The sequence below is a fragment of the Meriones unguiculatus genome, chromosome 12, assembly GCF_030254825.1.
Source record: "Meriones unguiculatus strain TT.TT164.6M chromosome 12, Bangor_MerUng_6.1, whole genome shotgun sequence".
NCBI classification, from domain to species: Eukaryota; Metazoa; Chordata; class Mammalia; order Rodentia; family Muridae; genus Meriones; species Meriones unguiculatus.
The window spans coordinates 19406863-19427605 of NC_083360.1; the positions used below are offsets into that span (position 1 = coordinate 19406863).

General features: G+C 42.9%; 1 protein-coding gene across 1 annotated transcript in view; it reads left to right on the top strand.

Annotated features, from left to right (window-relative positions):
* Fam184b (family with sequence similarity 184 member B) overlaps positions 1-20743 on the top strand; it is an 87531-nt gene that overhangs the window by 47068 nt on the left and 19720 nt on the right. The window contains exon 6 of the mRNA XM_021657274.2: positions 5864-5974. Coding sequence (XP_021512949.1) covers positions 5864-5974 — 111 coding nt within the window. The remainder of the gene's footprint in view (positions 1-5863; positions 5975-20743) is intronic.

A 20743-nucleotide genomic window follows, 5' to 3' on the forward strand; every position in this document is an offset into this window, starting at 1 on the left:
TTGATGGATTTCCATATATTGAACCACCTCTGCATACTTGGGATGAAGCCTACTTGGTCATAGTGGATGATATCTTTGATGTGATCTTGTATTAGGTTTTATTTTTACTCTGTGTTTAGAAATAGTATCTAATTTTATTGCCAGGCTGGTTTTGGATTCACTCTGTAGCCAAAGCAGGCCTTGAATTTGTGATCAACAGATTTGACTCCTTGACCTTGGACCAAAATAAAACTCTTTTCTTTATAACTTACTCAGTCATTGGTAGTGTCTTATCAGCAACAGGAAAAAAAAAAGCCTTAGGACAGAGTGGCTCCTTCCTATGTTTTTCCTTCCTTCATGCCTGCCTTTTCCACCTTTGTTTATCTGAGGTGGGAGAGATTTTGCCATGGAGCCCAGGCTGGCCTCAAACTCATGCCATAGCTTGCTATGATTTTAGGCATGCACCACAGCTCCCAGCTGTTTTTTTTTCCTTAAGTTACCAATAATTGTGGACATTGTAGACAAAGAGACAGAAAAAAGGCTCAACCCTGCTTACATCCTGCTTCTGTTAGCTGTGGGATTTCCTCCATGTAAAAGCCTACTGCTGGGTGTATAAGAACTCTGTGGGGAGAGAGTTCAGGAAAGCACTCTGAATTTGACAGATCCTTGGTACACAGAATCTCTCTCTCAGGGGTGCTAGGGTCATATATTTGAAAGCTTTTGGTCCCTTTACTTCGTATTCTCGACCTGGTTGTTGCTTTCCCCTCTACCTGAGGAGGTAGAATATGAATGCCACTGTTGAAATCCCCAAGGTCACTCTGAGCTGAGCTGGGAATACTGCTTTCTGCCCTCTGTCTTCCAGGTGACTTATCGATGTTTTTACATGGTAGCCCACATGACTCTTAGCCTATGAGGAAGCTTATTACTGCTAAAATTTATTGCTGAAGTCAGGTATCTCCACCAGTATGGGATGTTATTTTTCACTCTGGGTCCATTTGTCAAGGCACCAGCTGAAACTGTGATTGATTGTGTGTACTAGAAAGTTGTAGGGTATAAAATTTAAAAAGCCTTTCTTTTATTGCAGAAGTCATTAGAGCAGTGTTTTCACTGGCTGCTATTGAGAGTGTGTCTTGGCAGAGTTAGTTTCCATGCCAGTAACCATGGTAAACTGGATTTTGTTCAAAAAAAACTTCTGAGAAGCTAATTAGTGAAATGTTTAATTTTTTTTTTATAGATTAGAGTTTGTTCACTTTGTATCCCAGCTGTAGCTACCTCCCTCCTCCCCTCTCACTCTTACCCTCCCTCATCTCCTCCTATGCCCCTCCCCAAGTCCATTGGTAGGGGAGGTCCCCTTCCATCTGACCCTAGTCTATAAGGTCTCATCAGGATTGGCTGCATTGTCTTCCTCTGTGGCCTGGCAAGGCTGCTCCCCCATTAGGGGGAAGTGATCAAAGACCCAACCACTGAGTTCATGTCAGAGACAGTCCCTGTTTCCATTACTAGGGAACCCACTTGGAGACTGAGCTGCTTTGGGCTATGTCTGTGCAGGGGTTCTAGGTTATCTCCGTGCATGGTCCTTGATCAGGGAGTATCAGAAAAGACTCCTGTGCCCAGATTTTTTGGTTTTTGTTGCTCTCCTTGTGGAGCTCCTGTCCCCTCCAGGTCTTTCTATCTCCCCCTTCTTTCTTAAAAGATAATAAATTTTTGCTAAGGGATACATATGACAACTTAATTTATTTCAACTTCTTTAGTAGCAAAGGGTACTTTATATATTGTCTGTATGAAGCAAACACTTCCAAACAGGAAGCACTGAAGAAAATAGCATGGGTTGATTAAAGAGAGACCACATACCAAATTTCTATGTCATCAGGCCTTAATAATTTAATTACAAGTTCTTTTAGACTATTTTAAAATGATTGACCCCAAGGGACAGTACTAAGGGATACTCTAGGGCCACTGGCTGGTCTAGGCTTGATCCCACAGAGAATGTAAAGATACCGTACAAGTTATCAGTAGCACATGCTTTTAGATCTTCAAATCAGAAACGCGGGAATCAAATAGGACTTCATTCCACCCCTCATATTCAACACACAAGTATGTGAATTCTGTTCTATTCCAATGGCACCAGAATATCTGCATATGGGTCAAGTAGGCCTAGTCAACCCCTATGTCACAGTCTTCCATCCTCCCCACTTCATATCATCCAGTGCATTTGGGCAGGATCCTGTGCCTGCTCAGCCTCGCTGCCAGCTGTTCACAGCTCCCTGCCATCACAACGGTGAGCTTCAGGCTCCTCCCCGTAGTTCTTGAGACCCTGCAGAAACAGACTTCTATTTGCTTCGCCTGCCTCTGTCCACTCTGCTCCCTAGGCTTTTTGTTTCTCATCTACTCTGTGTTCCTTCTCTTTGGGCCCTTTTTGCTTCAATTTCTCAATAGAGAACAAGTTCCTTCTCACTCTCAAATTTACCCATCTAGTTCTTTCTGTTCTTAGCAACCCTGGTTTAAATGTTAATCTTCTTTTAACTCTTACCTGCCCTGCTCTTTGATGTTGGGGACATAGAGAGAGCACTCTATCCTTACGTTAGCATTTATACCACAGGGTAATACTTGTCACTACTCTTTACTGTGATCCCCTGAGAGACCAAAAGATAAAGTAGCAGCTATTATTAAGACCTAAAGTAGGTGCGGTATAGAAGTTTAGTAATGCCCTGAGGGGAGGCAGGTGGATCTCTGAGGTCAAGACCAGAGTGGTCTACAGAGTGAGTTCCAGGACAGCCAAGGCTACAGAAAGAAATCCTGTCTCAAAAAAACAAAACAAAACAAAACAATAAAAGCACTTATACCAAAAAATGCTACATCAATGTGTTATTATCAGTTAATTTATATATTTGAAAAATCAATTTGCTAACCGAGTATGGTGGTGCACACCTTTAGTCTCAGCACTTGGGAGGCAGAGGTAGGCTTATCACTGTGAGTTCGAGGCCAGCCTGGTCTACAAAGTGAGTCCAGGACAGTCAGGGCCTTGTTACAGAGAAAGAAAGAAAGGAAGGAAGGAAGAGAAAGAGAAAGAGGGAGGAAGGAAGGAATGAAAGGAAGGAAGGGAGGGAGGGAGGGAAAAAGAAGGAGGGAGGAAGGAATGAAAGAAGAAAGGAAGGAAGGCCAATTGTTAAACATTTACCAGATGCTTTGACTGTATCTTCAACTGCTTATCACAGAAATTAGCATATTGCAGCTGTTTAGTTACTCTTGTTGGGTAAACTGATAAATGACAGTGTTGTGTCTGACACCCAAAGTTGCCCCAGGACAAACCTTTGACAGGTTCCAGTGCTCTCCATGTGTCTCAGCTAAAAAAACATGCTCTAGTTTGTGCAGCTTCTCCACCCGGCTTTGGGCAGGCCCGGGCATTCTCTCAGCCTCTCTGTAACAGAAATGGGAAAACTCTCCACACACGCTCCTGTCTGATTTAAGCGCTACATCCCCCATGCGAAGTCAGCAGAGACGCACAGCCAATCCATGTTTTCCTGGTTCAAACCTTGACATCTCCCCCTACTGCAGGGATGACCTCATGCAAGTCTTTGCACATCTCTGAGCTGCATTTGTCCCTCTCATAGAATAAGCTTTAGTAGTAGAACCTCACCCAGAAGGCTTTCATAAAGAGTAAGAACTGATCTGTGAACTGTATGCACAAATGGTAAGCATTTGGTAAATTTCAGCCACATTTATTAGACCCATTCACTCTCAGTTAGACCAGAAAGGCCTATAACCAACATAACATTTCTGTTCCGTATATTCCTTCCAGATACTACAGCCTCATAGTTACAGGAAAGGCTGGAGTGACCCAGGGCTTCGGTTGGGAATCTATTATTCTTGTTTCGTTTTGTTTTAATTGTATTCATTTGTGTGTGTGTGTGTGTGTGTGTGTGTGTGCACAGAGGCCAGAAGAGGGTATCAGACCCCCTGGGACTGGAGTTACAGACAATCCTGAGCCACCATGTGGGTGCTGGAAATCGAACCCTGGTCCTCTTCAAGAACACTTGGTGTTCTTAACTGTTGGGAGCAAGTAAAAAGAAACTTATCCTGAGTACTACCATTTTATTTTCAGACTTCTTTAATTACACAGAGAAACTAAGTTCAAGGTCCCAGATAACTGAACAGCTTCGGCTGTAAGGAGACAGTTGTCTGAGTCTAGACATCTCAAGGACAACTTCTCCATGTTGCTGGCAGAATCAAACTTAGTTCATGTTCCCAGATGCAGGGACCTGCTCCTGTCCTGATTGATGGAAAGTCCCTTGCTCAATCCTTCATGTCAAAATATGACTGGATACCGTTCCCACCCACTTTTCCCTCCTTTATGGATTCCTCCCTTAGATACGCTGTACAACATCCCTTCAGGGTCGCACTTCAGCTCCCAAATATTTTCTGTAGCCTGACCGATGAGTAGTAGCTTTATTACAATAAATTTTTGTCATCTACATTGATCTGGTGTTTGATTTATGTTGGGTTTAAGCGGACCCCACGTCATTAACCACTGAGCCGTCCGTCATCTCCTTTCAGGGAGTCCTATCAGCCTACATTCTAAGCAAGTCCACATAGCTTTCCTCCTGTCCAGCCACCCTGGCACCACGGGTCTGTCCGCCTCCCAACCTCACTCAAAAGCCGCCTCTAGAGCATTTCTTTGGCCAAAGTATACAAAGTTTTATACTCCCACTAACCGTGCTTAGCTTCTTTTCTTCATTATTTCTCTGTCTAGCGTGGTATTTATCACACTGTCATTGTTAACATTTTTGTTTGTTTTTCACTCAAATTTAAGTCTGTAAGGATTTTTTTTTTCTTTTTATGCTCTAGCTCTGAGAATGGTGCCCAGCTCGTGGTACATCTCAGTAAAGGTTTGTTGGATGAATGATGACAACTATCTAAGCTAGGCTAGGGGCCTGCTTAGACCGCCTTTTTGTCTCCTCTACTTAGAGCTACTTAGAGAAACTCTTCTCTGTGGACTAAGACACATTGGAAAAGCTAGGAACCCTAGGAATAATGCGCTTATCGCTTACTGAACTGTTGTTCTGCTAAGCATGTAATAATGAGTACACACAGGAGGACATGTCCTCAAGATGGCACAGCCAAGATGAGGCAATGCTTCTCACATGATCTTCACAAAGGACCGTCTTCGTTCTGATACTGGAAGGCTATGGGAGGGACTGTGAAGGAGATCACTGTGGCCACTGTATGAATCCTGTTGAAATGGAAAGATGCCATGTGATTGATTAAATAAAACAGGATGAGCTAATGGAGAATCGAAGCTATATTATATATGTGCAGGTTTATTGGGAGCAGCAAAGGGAGGCGGAAGAGGAACACAAGCTAGGCAGGGAGGGAGATAGAGGGTGGAAAAGGGGTAAAGGGGGAGCAAGGGCAGAAAAGGGGGGATGTGGAACCAAGATGTCTAGTTATATAGTGAAGGGCCTCTGGGAGAGAAGCCCCGCCCCTAGGTGGAGAGCAGGGTATGACAGCCGTGCCCTACAGCAGGTAAGGACTTTAACATCATGAAAATGTAGTTGGGGTGTTTTTTTTTTTTAATTTGGTTTTTGTTGTTGTTGTTGTTTACTTATGGGATACTTGGAACATTCCTTTCCTTATTTGATGCTAGAAAATTTAGAGTTAAGGCTCTACCTGCCACATCCTAGCCCATCCTTATGTGCTCCAGGCTACGTGGTATGGATTTAACACTTGCTTTTTCTTGATCAGCTGTGTGCTTCGAATTCATGTGTTGTTACAGAATTTTATTCTGTTGGCATCTTTGGTCCCCGAGAGGAATAAGGCAAGGTATGAATATATAAGCGGCCTGTTTTCCTACTTTGTGTGGCTAATCCTTCTAATCCTCATTTAGGAAGTAGAAGCTCAATTGGAGGAAGTGAAGATAAAATCAGAAAGGGAAATAAAGCAGCTGGAAGATGAGAAAGCTGCCCTCAGTGTGAAGCTTCAGAATTCTCTACTTGAGGTAAATCCTGAAAACACAATGCTTGGGAATGGAGGTTGTGACCTCTGGGAGTTTCTGGCTAAATGGGATCCAGAGGTTCACCACCTCCCTATGTCCTCTGAACAAAATAAGAGGCATCCAGCCAGGCAGGAAGGCTGTCTGGTCTGGAGAGTCGGTGGGTGGAGAGGCATAAATTTAGCTGCAAGTAACAGAGAGCTTGATTTATAGAGTCTTAAACAAAGAGGCCTTTAAGCTCACATAATAGAAGGAAGCAGGAGGCTGCTGCTGTTAATTCTGTAGCTAAGTGATTGCAGGGGTTATGAATCTCCTGTCCTTCTGCTCCAAGATGCATTGTCTCCTCTGTGTGCCCAAGGCAAGGTTGTTTGCAACAACAGGTGTATTCAAATTGTTTGACTGCGTCAATAAATAAGTATAATCCAAGCTAAGGATTTTCTTTGATTTTAAAAGAAATCAAAGCTTATTAGGTTTTTAACAGAATTGAGAATTAGTGGAAGAGGCTGGCAACAGGATCTAAGAGCCATTTTGGAGTCTAGTTGGACCAAAAAGTATAAAGAGGTATCTTTTTCCTTGCTGCTCGTCAAACCTTGAAGAAACTTGTATCCCCCTAGTACCCTCAGAGACCTGTGAAGCTGGCTCTCCAGACCATGCACCACAACCTCTAGGGAGCAAACCTATGACTTTGGGAAGCAAGAGATAAACTATTGAACTACAACCTAACAACCCTGAAGTACTTCACAAACATAGAGACTATGTGTAAAATAATGTCGAGTGCGTAGAAATATATATCCACAGAGGTAGATTTCAAGAACACATGAGGGTGATAGAGTAAAATTTGGTGGTTATTTCTGTGTTTGTGGTGTATTATTTCTTCTGACCCTTGAGTACACAGTTGTTGGTCCTGGTTTGTCTAGTTCTCTTTCTATATCTGAAATTGCTAAAAAAGAAAAAGAAATGAAAAGTGTGGTGGTTTGAGTAGGCATGGCCTCCCCTAGACTCATGTGTTTAAATGCTTAGCCACAGGAAGTAGCACTACTAGGAGGTGTGGCTTTATCGGAGAAGGTGTGGCCTTGTTAGAGGAAGTATGTCACTTTTCACACACATTGCCATCTCTCAAGCTATCTCAAGAAAAGGGGCGTGTTGGACTTTATATGGTGTTTTAATTAAAGGGAGAATGGCAGGGGAGGACTAAGGGGAAAAGAACTGCTGTAAGCAATACAACAACTACAGCAATAATAATAATAACAACGATAACTCTTATGACCAACATCTTTTTGAGGGAACTTCTGGTCCTTAAGATATCATGATGTTGTGATCAAACTGCTCTGCTGAGATAAGGGACCTATGATTTCTGAGAAGTGCAGAACATTCAGTTTCCATTTTCACAAAGGGGCTCATTCCTACACGGGCTGTGCGTCTTGGTGTCTTAAGTGACTCCATCTTGAGCCAGCGAAACATCTCCCAGATCTCCCATTCTCAACCTCAGCCCCTTCCTAACCCCACTATCACAGCCACTCAGGTCAAGTCATGTGGGTCCCATGGCTCAGCTATCTGTCTCCTCCCTGCTTTCTATCCAATGTCTTGAGCAAGACTTTCAGAGTTGTTTACCTCAGTAAACAGAGTTGTTACCCCGAGGTGTTACATAAACAGTGACTGGCTTTGCATTACAGCTCATGTCTGTACTGCCAGCTACTCAGAGCCTATGTCAAGATGATTGCTTAAGCACTGGAGTTTAAGAACAACCTGGGCAATATAGTTAACACCGTGGCCCTTAAAATAAAACATGATGGGACAAAACAACAACAATAAGAACAAAACCATTTTATATTTCCTAAACCTAGAAAGATGCGCTCTAAAAGAGTTTCCTATAAAGCATCAGTGTTGCTGGGATATCACCCACATTCTGCAAGAGCATTGTCATGGCCATTCTCCCTGGCCCTGCTAATTCCAGAATTCTTTTCCTAAAATCAGAACCTGCAATGAGGCCCATTCCTGTTTCCCTAAAGAGAATCCCTATTTTTCTCCAGTCTTGGCTCAACTGAATTTACAACCACTACTCCCCAGCCTCTGCCCACCCTGTCTACCCACTTATGCACATGTGCCCCCCCACAGGTGGAACCTTCCTTCAACCTCACCTCCATCCTACTGTCACTGGAAATTTGATGTTCTTTCATGGTTGCCAAATGATACAGGGGAATTGGGGTCCCCCATTTGGGTTCTTAGTCTCATTAATACAATAAATTTAAAATAAACTCAAGTGGAAGTTCAGGGAAAAGTTTATTAGAGCTTAAAAGAAGACAAGCTGCAAACCACAGAAGCTGCCCAGAGGAGGAGAATGGAGGAGAGAAGAAAAACAGCCATGCCAATTAAGCTGGTATGGATGTCAGATGTCAGGTGTCAAATGCAAGGTGGGTAAACAGCCACACAGCAGGGAAGGGAGCTTTAAAGAAAGAGTTAAGAATCTCAAAGTATCATAAAAAGCATACTTACAGTTTTGGCCAGCATGTGAAAGAAAGACAGAAAAAAGAGCGGTTGCACCTTTCTAATTCAGGCCTCAGGCGGTGGAGAGACCCTGCCAAAGATTGTGGCTACTTGTAAAGACTGTGCCATGGGAGAGGCTGAGCAGGAATTCTGGGAAAGAAAAGCACACTATCTCATCAGAGAAAAAATTATCCTATTTATTTCTTTAGTATAGCTTAGTGTAAGCCTGTCTTCTTAGGGGTGGTCCCTTGTTCAGGCAACTGACCCAACACAACTGGAAGGTTAGGCCTTCACCTGGGCCAGAGAGTCTATTCTCTTGACCAGGAGGATGTTTTCCTTAAAAGGCTTTTATTGCTCCTCTAACTCTACCTACCCTCTCCCATTATACCTGCTAATCTTGTTTCTTAGATTTCCCTTTCCTACCCTTGCGCCTGACAGACTCCTGCTCACCCTTTCATATCCTTAAAGTTGCTAGTCTTCCTAGGTCAAAATTTATTACCTCAAATTCTATACAGTACTACCTGTATCACTGGGGGTGTTGTGAAGACTTAAAGATTTAATATGATAAAAAATACTGTCTTAGTTACTTTTATCTTGCTGTGATAAGACACCATGACCAATGGAACTCATAAAAGAAAGTAATCATCTGGGGCTTATAGTTTCAAAGGGTTAGAATCCATAATGATCATGGTGGAGATCATGATAGCAGGCATGCATAGCACAATTGCTGAGAGCTTACATATTTATACACAATGCACAAAACACAGAACTAACTGAGAAAGGTGTGGGCTTTTAAAGCCTCAAAGCTCACCTCTTTAGAGGCCCACACCTCCCTCCAACAAGGCAGAATCTCCTAATCTTTCCTAAACAGGTCTACCAACTGGGGACCGATTATTTAAATACATGAGCCTATTAGAGGCATTTTCATTCAAACCACCATAAATACTTTCATATGTTACTGGTACAAATAAACTGTTAATTGTTTTATACATGTCTCCACCAAGTGTTGTTATGGTTATAAACTGGTATCTCCCTCAATGTGAGAGGCTTAAAGACAGCAACTATTTTCATTATCATGTGTTCTTTCCCTTCCCTTCTTGTGTCCCCTGTGGTGTATGACAAGTGTAAGAGCTACACGGGTTTGCTAGCAGCGTCTGAGCTTCCCTTATGACTATTGGCCTCATTTTCCCTAAAGTCTGCAGGGAAAAACAATCTATTCAATTTTCAAGTAACAATTAGTTGGCTAGTGATTATCACAGCTAAAATTTATAATTTAATAGTGCCTTCTAGACACTTTCCTTTCAATTCATTTGTGCAGTTCTTCAATGTTGTTATTTCGCCTACTAATTTTTTTGAAAAGAAATTAAGGAATCTAATACTTATGTGCCTTAGGCATGTAATAACTTTTGCCTGTTCTTTTCTTCATTAGAAAAAGAAAATGGAGTAAAAACAGAGTGGCCTTCCAAGAGTTTCCCAGATACTTAGGGCTTTCTCATTATTTTTCTAAGTTATTGCTTTTCCCCTTTTGCCATGTAGCTGCTTATGGATGGCATGGCTTTCTTTCTTCCCCTTTTCCACCTCCCTCTATAGGGTTAGCTGCTTAGATTTAGATTGGCTGCCCTGTATTCCATCTTTTAAACTCTAATAAAAGTTTCCTCAAGCTTTTCTTAAAATATGTTCTTAAATTCTTCTATTAATGAGATTAAGAATCCCAAGAAGGGCCCTCAATTTCCCAGGTAACATGTGGCACCCCAGATGGGGCTCCCAAAAATTTCCAGCCACCATTTTAATAAGTCCTCTCCTGAGAATTGGTATCAGGACTAGTGTGCCTGGAAGAGTGGGCAAGAAAGTGCAGGACACCAAGGTACACAAAAATGGATGAGGAAGAGCCTGGGAAGGCCGAAGGTTAAGATTCGGGTTCGGTTGTGTAGTATTCTCCCACCTGGAGTCTGAAGTGCACTGACATTTTGAGCAATGATGAAATGAGTAAAATATAAGGTGTGGCTTTCTGTGGTTCCTGCTGCCAAAATAGGAATCAAGGGCTTTCAGGTGAGCCATTAAGTTGTTTGTATGAGATGTTCCGAATTTCTTTCTGAAGGTACTTAGTGCTATGAACTTTCCTCTTATCACTGCTTTTATTGTGAAGGAACAGCATGGGAGCCTATTATAGAGGGTCCTCTGAAAGGCCCCACCCACAGGGGACTGAAGCAGATGCTGAAACTCACAACCAAACTCTGGACAGAGCGCAGGGAGTCTTATGGAAGAAGGGGGAGATAGAAGGACACAGAGGGGACAGGAGCTCCATAAGGAAACCAACAAAGCTAAAATACCTGAGCCCAGGGGGTCCTGCAGAGACTGATGCACCAAGCAAGGACCTAATCCCCCTGCTCAGATTCGCAGCTCAGTCTCCAGGTGGGACCCTGAGTAAAGGGAGCAGGGACTGTCTCTGACATGAACTCGGTTGCCTGCTCTTTGATCACTAAACCCTGGCAATGCAGTCTTGCTAGGCCATGGAGGAAGAGGGTGCAGGCAGTCCTAATGAGACTTGATAAGCTATAGGCAGATGGCAGAGGAGGAAAACTTCCCTTTCATAACGAGTAAATTGTAAAAAAAAAAAAAAAAAAAAAAGAAATCAAGAGTTATTGTAGTCAGACTCTCATTCACCAGCGCCAAGTTTCCCATAGTGTCTTGGAATGCCACTCTATTTTATTTCAGTATCTTTTTCTAAAGAAGAAAATAAAAGACAAACGTTTTTACATGCTGAAAACACATAAGTATTAGATTCGTTAATTTGCTTTTTAGATGTAGTGAGTAAAATAATAGCATTGAAGAACTGCATACATGAAGTGATAGAAGAGTGTCTAGAAGACATATCAAATTATGACATTTTAATTGTGATGGAATCACTAGCCAACTCATTGGAACTTGTTAGGTTATTTCTGCTTGTGAATTATAATTGGGATATTAACAGAGTACCACGTTGCACCTGTCCTGTGGATTAAAGTTGTGTCTGGGAAAGGTGTGTCCGAATCTTAAACCTCCATGCTTGAAAAGGTGACCTAATTTGGAAATAAAGATAGGGTAGAAGCAATAAGTTGAGGTCACATTGGATTATCATGGCCCCTAGGTCCAATGACTATTATCCTTAGAACAGTAGTTCTCAACCTGTGGGTCATGACCCCTTTGGCAAACCTCTGTCTTCAAAAATATTTACATGTGATTCATAAAAGTAGAAAAATTACAGTTGTGATGTAACAACAAAAATAACTTTATGGTTGGGGGTCACCACAACATGAGGAGCTGTATTGAAGGGTCTCAGCCTTAGGAAGGTTGAGAGCCACTGCCTTAGAAGAAGACGACATAAACACAAATATTTAGGGAAGGAAGCCACGTGACCACTGGAATAATGTGTCCAGTAAACCAAGAAAAATCTAGGATTGCCAGCAGCCTAGCTGAGGGACAGGCTGGGGGCAAGTTTGCCCTTAGAGCTTGAAAAGGGAACCAGTCCAGTCAGCACTTTGCCTTCAGCTGTCTGGTCTCCAGCGGTAGAAGAGAATACGTTTCTATTGTTTAAACCAAGAAACAGTGAAACTTCATCACTGCAGTGCTAAGAAAGATAATGCAGCTTGCTGCAAACGCAACACAGAGGACCCAGGTTCCACCGTTATGTGGCTCTGCAAGGACATCTTCATAAGCAAGACTGCTGTGACAGGAAATAAGACCAAGGATGTGGAGGGAGGGCTGGAGGTCGTTATTACTGCAGTTAGTGCGGACAGATTCAAGTCTTCCTCCCCCTCCTTCTTTCCCCCTCTGCTAGGCAGCCTTCTCAGGAGGAGATTAATGTGGCAAGCCTTTTTCTTTTTCAAGCCGTGAGGCAAATTCCTCAGAACTCTATTTCCTTCATGGTTTTTGCAAATAGATTTTGGGCTGATTTCCCTCCCCCCTAAGCATTTGGCATTGCTGTGGGGGCACACAGAGAAGCCTGTTGACGTAAGCACTTGTCCCCGGGGATGTAGAAGGGCTGGAAAGAAACATCCCTAATTAATGCAGGAAACTCTAAACATTACCTGGCTCTCTACCATACTGTGGAGGAGGCAGCTTAAATTCTGGGGCCCTGCCTCAGTTCCCCATGGAGGTGCCTTATGTTGTTGGGTAAATTCCTCTATTCTTAAAACCTGAAATAGAGGCTGAGACTCAGAGCCAAACTTCAGGCAGAGTGCAGGGAATCTTATGAAAGAAGGGGGAGATAGAAAGACCTGGAGGGGACAGGAGCTCAAAAAGGAGAGTGACAGAGAGAAAAAAAAAATCCTAGCCCTGGGGGCCCTGCAGAGACTGATACCCCAACCAAAGACCATGCATGGAGAGGACCTAAAACCCTGGCTCAGATGTAGCCCATAGACTCAGTCTCCAAGTGGGGTTCCTAGTAAGGGGAGCAGGGGCTTTCTCTGGCATGAACTCAGTGGCAGGCTCTCTGTTCACCTCCCCCTGGGGGGTTCAGCTGTGCTAGGCCACAGAGGAAGACAAAGCAACCAGTCCTGATGAGCCCTGATAGGCTAGGGTCAGATAGAAGGGGAGGAGGACCTCCCCTATCAGTGGACTAGGGGAGGGGCACAGGGAGAGAAGAGGGAGGGAGGGAGGATTGGGAAGAGACAAGGGAGGGGGCCACAGCCGGGATACAAATTGAATAAATTGTAATAAATGATAATAAAAACAAAACTGCTACAGAAGACAGGAGAATCTAGGTAATGAAACAAAGCCTCCTTAATGTGGTCATTAATCTGCAACTCGATTCCCCTAGGTCAGTTAGACACATTCTAAGCAGCATGCTGCAAAAGCCATCACTAATTAGCAGCTTGCTTGGTTCTAGAAAAAGATGAGCTTGGTCAACAGCATTCTGAATTTTTTTTCTAAACTTATTTAAATACATTTCTATTCGACATCTGTAGAATGACTTTTCTCGGCCAGGTGATTGACTTTATTCTTAAAGGAATTAATCTACCCAGGGTCAACTTTCGTTGACTAGTAGATGACAGCTTTCCCCCTAACATGTCTCCAAAGCTACTGTAAATAGATGAGCCTTAGTTAAGCACATTATTTATCAGGGAAAACATAAGGCAAGAACCAAGTTTATGTGGGTTGAGTAACATTTGGATGGAAACTGATTAATTATAAAGCCCTGATTCCATCTTTGACTTCACTGGAGTCTTACAACAAATCCATTTTATAAAGGAGAAGAAAGAAGGTGAGAGGAGGTAGGTGATCCTGGCAGCTCAGCCAGGGTGGAAACGCTGGAGCTAACCCCGTGCTGTTCTTAACGTATAACATAACCCTCAAACCTTCCCGGGAAACAGGCCTCAACTCTCTTGGGATTACAGAGAGTGACCAGGACTTCTGCTGTCTCTTATACTAGACTGGCAGAGATCCTTTCAGCAGCCCTTTTGTCCGAATGTCAAGCTGGAGGAGAAGCCTGAATAATCAAAGACCGCTTCCTCCTGGGGTCGGTACTTCCTGTTCTCACACTGTCCTAGTCCACTCTGCCTGAGGTTTCTGCGTGAGAAACCTGGAGGTGTTCTTATTTTTCCTCAGTTTCTTAGCAACTAGCCTTATAACCCAGCATTCGAGAGAGTAATTCCTGGAACAGCTGATCTTTTCACAGGCTCCTTGCTGAGCTGCTAAGAAAAAGTTGCCCCTTGAATATTCTAGCGTCTTTCAGTTCCTCGGGGGGACTGCTGTAGAAAGGTAGAACAGAATTGTCTGGGCTTCTCACTGATGAGATTAAATTTTAAAATAAAGCAGATAAGCTAGAGATGAAACACAAATACAGTTTAGGAAGACACTGCAGCAGGCTGTATTTTTGAGAGAAAAAAACAAGCCATGGGTGTCAGCCTATAACCAGGGCTGGTGAACAGGAGTCTAACAGTCTCGGTCACATGTCCAGAAGCTAGTGCTATCCTTGCAGTTCAAGGTTGCCTGTTATGTGGCAGAAGACATTTTGATAGGGGGATGGACTGTGCACTGTAAAATGGTTAGGCTTCTATGAGCAAGTAAGAGTAATACACCATCCTGGACAAAATGTCTCCAGACGCCAGCAGGTGTCTCCTAGGAACATAGTTACCCCAGCTGAGCACTGCTGCTACAGCTTGTATAGCAAATCCTAGAGAAGTTAAAAATGCAAGCACGTGGAAAGGGGCATGAGCTAGCTCACCATAACACCCCACTCCCTCTGACCTCATTAAGCTAGAACATTGGCCTGGAGTAAGCTCAGCTTCTATGTGGAGGGGCAGATCTCTCTGACACAGATTTACACATAGACCTCCTCCAACTGTCAGTTCTGCTTGATTTAATTCATTATGTACATCATTCATTCTTCGTGGACTATCTAGGAAATGCTGGCCCCTGAGCTGGATGCTGTAGCAGAGAAGTGTGTAGAACAAATACCTTTAAAATGACATGGACCCTTAGTAATAGAATTAAGTGTTTCGTTGTTGTGATTTCTAAAAAAAAAAAAAAAAAAAAGTGCAAATATTCTGCACTTTGGCTTTTTCACATAATGTTTTCTTTTCCAAAAAGCAATTTGCGTATATGGTATAGAATTCTAAAAGTATACAACTTTATACCACTGAAAATTTTTCCCCAACCACATTTTTTTAATTTCTGGAAAACTATTTGTTTTTATCTCTTCTTGTGTGTATGCACACACAATTGTGGATATATTTTCTGCTAACAATCACATATTTTTGTTGGTCTGCTTTTTCGATAACTTTCTATAGCTGAGAGTTTATAACCAGCACCACATTCCCATTACAGCTTCATTTTCTAAAAGCAAGTTGTTAAAAAGTTTTCCTTTATAAAAGAGACCACACTGTGTTTAATCTTTTTATTATGATGGACCTAGCTTGTAAAGACGCTCTTCAGTGGCTGACACTGTAGAGGGATACAGTATATGTAGTAGATAAACAAGCTCACGCATGAGCTGCCTGAGTTCTTACTGGCTAAATAATCTTGGGAAGATATTTAGGATATGTTGGCTTTAACTTTCTCATCTATAAAATGGAGTTGATGCTACCACCTACTTCAGAGGGGCTTGTGACGGCCAAATGAATTAATCTATGTTCAGTATTGGAAGCAACACTTAGCATGTGTCAGTAACTCTTCATGCTGTAGTACTTTCTCATTTCCATGGTGTGTGGATGTTTAACTTTGATAGATACCATCATGCACTTTCCCACTGATGTTGGTCCAGAGTGTACTGTTGCCAGCAGCACATGTAAGTGGCTATTTCAACACACTCTGTCAATATAAATTTCAAAACTTTCTAAACATTGCCAATCAGAGTTTTAGAATTTACTTCAAATATTTACATGACATCCCAATGAGAAGCTTTGTCAAGGTCTAGATTTCCTGTGCCCAGCATCACATGCTGCAGTATAGCCAAACCTGTAACAACATGAATGATACAAGGGGACAAAACATGCGAAAGAGCCTTCGAGGCTGTTCTGCTGGTGGCACAGGGACACTAAAGGAGAGTGTTAAATGCCAGCCTCCTAATCATGTTTTTGCCAGATTGGGATCTATAAAATTTAAGAGTCAGGGGTTAAAGTTAGGATGTTGGCTGTCCTGCCAAACTATCTCTGTGTGTCAAGAGTGATAAAAATAACCATGTTACTTGAGAGCAGAGTTTCCACTCCCCAAGTATGCAGAGAAGGTTGCCAGACCTGAGTCCTACTAAACCTTTGTTGTTGTTGTTTCTTGCATCCAGTATTGTGATTCTCTTAGGCCCATAGTGTCATTCATTGGTTTCCTCAAAAACAGTGTAGTCTCAGTAATTTTGAAAAGAGCCTTTATTCTGGAAGACTCTTGGTACATGTATTGTCAACGAGGGACAAAAAAAAGGGGGGGGGAGATATTTTTGTGGCAACCCCTGGCTCCATTTTCTCCAGAAGGAAGGAAAGGAGGACTGTTGTGGTAACTATCACTGAAGTCATTCCACGCCCAGGATTGTGCGGTTATTTCCATTGTACAAGACACGGGACTGGATGCCCAGCTGAATGAGGCCCAGGTTGCTCCTTAGAGGGCTCAAAATCAAAAGAGGACATGTAGTGACAATTTTGGAATTTTGGTTTCTTCAAAAAAACACAGAAATATTATAAGAATGTTTTGGTTTTGGTCCCAGGTGTGGGGACATGGGGCTGCTTTGGACTGTGTGCTGCAGCTAACCATGATTTGCCTTGTGCTCTAGCAGAAGTGTGGTTTTTCCAGCTGCAGATAGTCTCTGCAGTTGTGTGATGTTCGGAATTCTGGGGAGTTTTCAGGAGGTGTATAAATGCTAGAGCCCCAATAGGTGCAGGAAGTGGTTGTTGGTCATTCAGGGGTATTTTTATGAGTTTGTTAGTAGCTGTGCTCCAAGAAGAAATAAAAGGGAAGAAATATATTCAATTATCCCTCTCTCTCTCTCACCTCTAATCTTCTTTCTCTCCTATCTAGCGATGGGGGTAAAACCTGGGAGATAAAGAAGAACCCACAAAGTAGCAAAGATCAGCTACATGGAAAAATAGATATTTACTTACAGAATAGCATGGGGTGATGAGTGCAACCTCAATGTCAAAAAGTCTCTTGTATAGCCTTGGGGGGGGGCGGTGGCAGAGCGGGCAATCTCTGGGAAGGTTTAGGAAGCTATTTCAGAAGAGTAACATCTGCTAACATGTGCTGACACTGGGATTTGGGCATGATCTCACCAGGGTTATTCCAGGGGAAAAAAAAGCACAAAATGAGATCCCCAAAGGCTGTGAGCATGAATAAAAGGGCACCATAGACCTAAGACACATCCTTTGTTCACTGTGATTTTTTTTTTGCTCTTTGTGACTTGCTGGACAACATACCTGAAGGATTGTTTGAATCCAAGCCATGAGCTATCCCAGAGAAAAGCAACTGGGTTGTCTCAAGTATCCTCAGGCTGGGAGCAGCTGGCACTGTCCATCTGCTGTTGCTTGAGGGGTCTGGTCCCGTCACATTGGAAACAAGGCAGGCTGATTTCACCTATTAGAGATTCCTGGCATCTGTGGAGACACTCTGGAACCTGAGAAGACAGCATAGAGCAGGGCAGCAGCTCCAGGCTGGAATTGAGATAAAAGCTCTGTCAGCTCTGCCCCAGGACCTCAGACAAGTCTGAATACCTCCTCGAGATCAGTTCCCACATGTATCATGATGGTAAACCCTGACTTGGTGTCTACAGGCCCTACAGCAACCTCCAGGAATATGCAAGTATTCTCTTTATTTTATGCATAGAAAATTGAGGCCGTATGCTACTTCTTTTAGTGAATTGGCAGCCCCTACCCTCTATACCCCAGAGACTTGTGGTAATAGACAGCAGAAACCACATGACAGCACTTCACAAAACCATTAAACATTCTATAAATGTAAGGTGACTTTATAGTATCCATTACAGTCCCCAGCAATCACTTCAACAAAACACCATTACATTAGGTGTTCTATTTTAAGACGAAAGTGCTACCTTTGAAAGATCGTCAACTGAACTTTAAAATGACTTTGAATGTTCCTGTTCAGGAGATTTCCTGGTGGTGAGTCTTTCTTTAAAATGGAAAAGAAAAATATAGATGAGGTTAAATAAGGGAAAGGTTTTAAAATAACCACCCTTGCTTGGGAAGAAGCTCCTTGGTGGACATTTTGGAGGAGAGAAAGAGTTGTTTCGTTTCCTGTGTACACTATTTATACTCGGCCCCCCCGAGCGGTGGAGAGAGCACTGGGTTGAACCTGAGAACCCAATGGAGAGCCGAAGAGAGAGAGCCAGGGCCAAGTAACATGTGATATCCTCAGTGCCGTAAGCCAGGAGTGTTCCTGCTAGAGGGCTTGCAAGGATGACAAGTTGGTAGCAACTGCAGGATAGTGAGAGAGTCTCTTCCAGTTGGAGTTCAGAAAAGTGGACAGCTGGAATAGCCACCCTCGGCTAGAGTTCAAAGACCTGCCCTATTCTAACAGTGTTACTGGGTTTGGAAGTGCTCAATCAGCCACCTCCTTACTGTGCTCCACAATAAAGTTCATTGGTATAGTATTCAAATGTTAACCTGGCACTTTTTTAATTAAAAATTAGTTTATGTTCATGCATATGAGTGTTTGTATGTCTGCATACAACATATGTGCCTGATGCCTGAGGAGTCCAGAAGAGGGTGTCTGATTTCCTAGAACTGGAGAAACAGATGGTTGCCAGCCACCATGTGAAGGCTTGGAATCAAACCTAGATCCCCTAAAGGAGCAATCTGTGCTCTTAACAGCGGAACCATCTCCCCAGCCTACCCACACCCAGCACATTTAGAATAATGTGCTTGGCCTGAAACACCAGGTGCACAAGGTCAGGGCAAGAGAGAGGGAAGATTTCTCGTGCTCTCTTGGAATTGTCAAGCTATGTGTTCCTTCCCCAGGCTGGACCATGAGTTTCCAGGACTAACAATGCTATCATTTTAGTTATTCTTCTGACACCTAATGTACCTACAAATGGCTGATGTTCAACACCTTTCATGTAAGCTTGTACCTGGCATGACAGCCGAATGAATGGGACAGAGAGTGCCATTCTTTACTCCCTATAATAAAAGGTTAGATTGGGAAACTCCTAAAACAAACCTTTGTTTTAGAAGAACCCTGAGGTCTTTTTTTTTAATCACTGGTGTTGGAGGCATGGTCTTTTCTTTCTTTGAGAAAGATGCTGTGTTAGTTTTGTGTTGCTACAATGAAATACCTTAGGCATATTTATGGCCTTATAAAGAGTTTAATTCTTCCATTATAGTGTGACTCAGGCCCACTGAAAGGCTATGACAGAGGGACCAGGCATGTGCAGAAACAAGAACTCACCTATGAAACAGGAATCCAGAGAGAGACACAATTTGGAGCCCGTGTAGCAACTCGTTCTTTCTAAAACTCACTTAACGAGACCAGTGTCTCCTCCTGAGAGTAGTATCTCAGTGACCTAGAACTTCTCACTAGGCTTTTAGGACCTTTTAAAGGTCCCATGAGTCCCCAAGACCCCTAACTATGGACAGCCTGCCAACATAGGGACCCTGAGAGGAAACCACACCCAGACAACACTGGACAGTTCTGTCTCTGTGTTCACAAAGCTCAACCCCAGTGAATATAAACAGAGAGAACTTCTGAGGCCACTTCCACATTCAGTGAGGAAACTAAGACCCCTTCATCTCTCAGATCGACTGTCTGCCTGTTGTGGAAAGATTACTTGTCAGGTATTGTACATCACTGTTGACTGCAGGTACTATCTCATACAGCAGATCTCTAGGTAAGTCATTTTGTTTTCCTGGCAAATGGAGTGATAGACTATTTACCTTTCTATGGCATCAATATCCATGTGGCATCTAATGAAATGGGGCTAGATGAGACTCTAAGATCAGAAAAAGCAGGGAATTCCAGGGATGTAGGTCTGGGGCAGCAAAGGAGGCTTAATAGAGGAGACTGGGAAAGCGTGGCTGGTGCAAGGGTGCAAGATGGGGCAGAGAAACCCCAGGAAGGAATTGCAGTCCACTGGCCTGTACTGACAAAGCACATATGTGGGTTTAGACTGCCCATATGTAAACTGTTACATGAAGGAAAGAGGGGTTGGCTGTCTTAAATTCTACTGAAATCTAGTTAGCCAAGCCCTGAGACCTGACAGCATGTTTTCCATATGAAAGTTATCATTACCCCTACATGGTGGACTTTGATAGACATTTCAGAACATAAAAATGTAGAAGACAGTTTTGTTCCAGGTCAAGTTGGGCATAGGGACCTAAGGACCCACCCTCAAGCTCACTCTGTCTCTCCTATCCTAGGCTCTTCACATTTCCTACAATATCAAGAACAGCTTGAAAAACACAGGTGCAAGCCAACACATTTATATACATTTAAAAAAGTAATAATAACAAATGGGTTCAGAAAAGGGAGGGATCCTGACTCAAGGCCATGCAAGTAGCTAAAAAAAAAATTTAGGTTGCAATTCACCACCATTTGATGGAACTTGAGAATAAATCTGTTCCAGCCTCTTATCCCACTCCTCTTCAAGGACAGTGGTTTCCCTGATAAACAGAGAATGTTTCTGCAGAAAGGAGAGACGGATGACTTGAACAAATTCAATTGATTAAACACTCTGTGGCCTCACTGTTAGGAATCATTTCCACACTCTTCCTGTCTCCATTTCTCAGGGCTTTCCATCATTTGTCAAGTTCCATGTTTCCTCATCCTGCATAGTGAGGGGGAGCATGCTACAGTCTAAGGCATACATGTAACAATCAT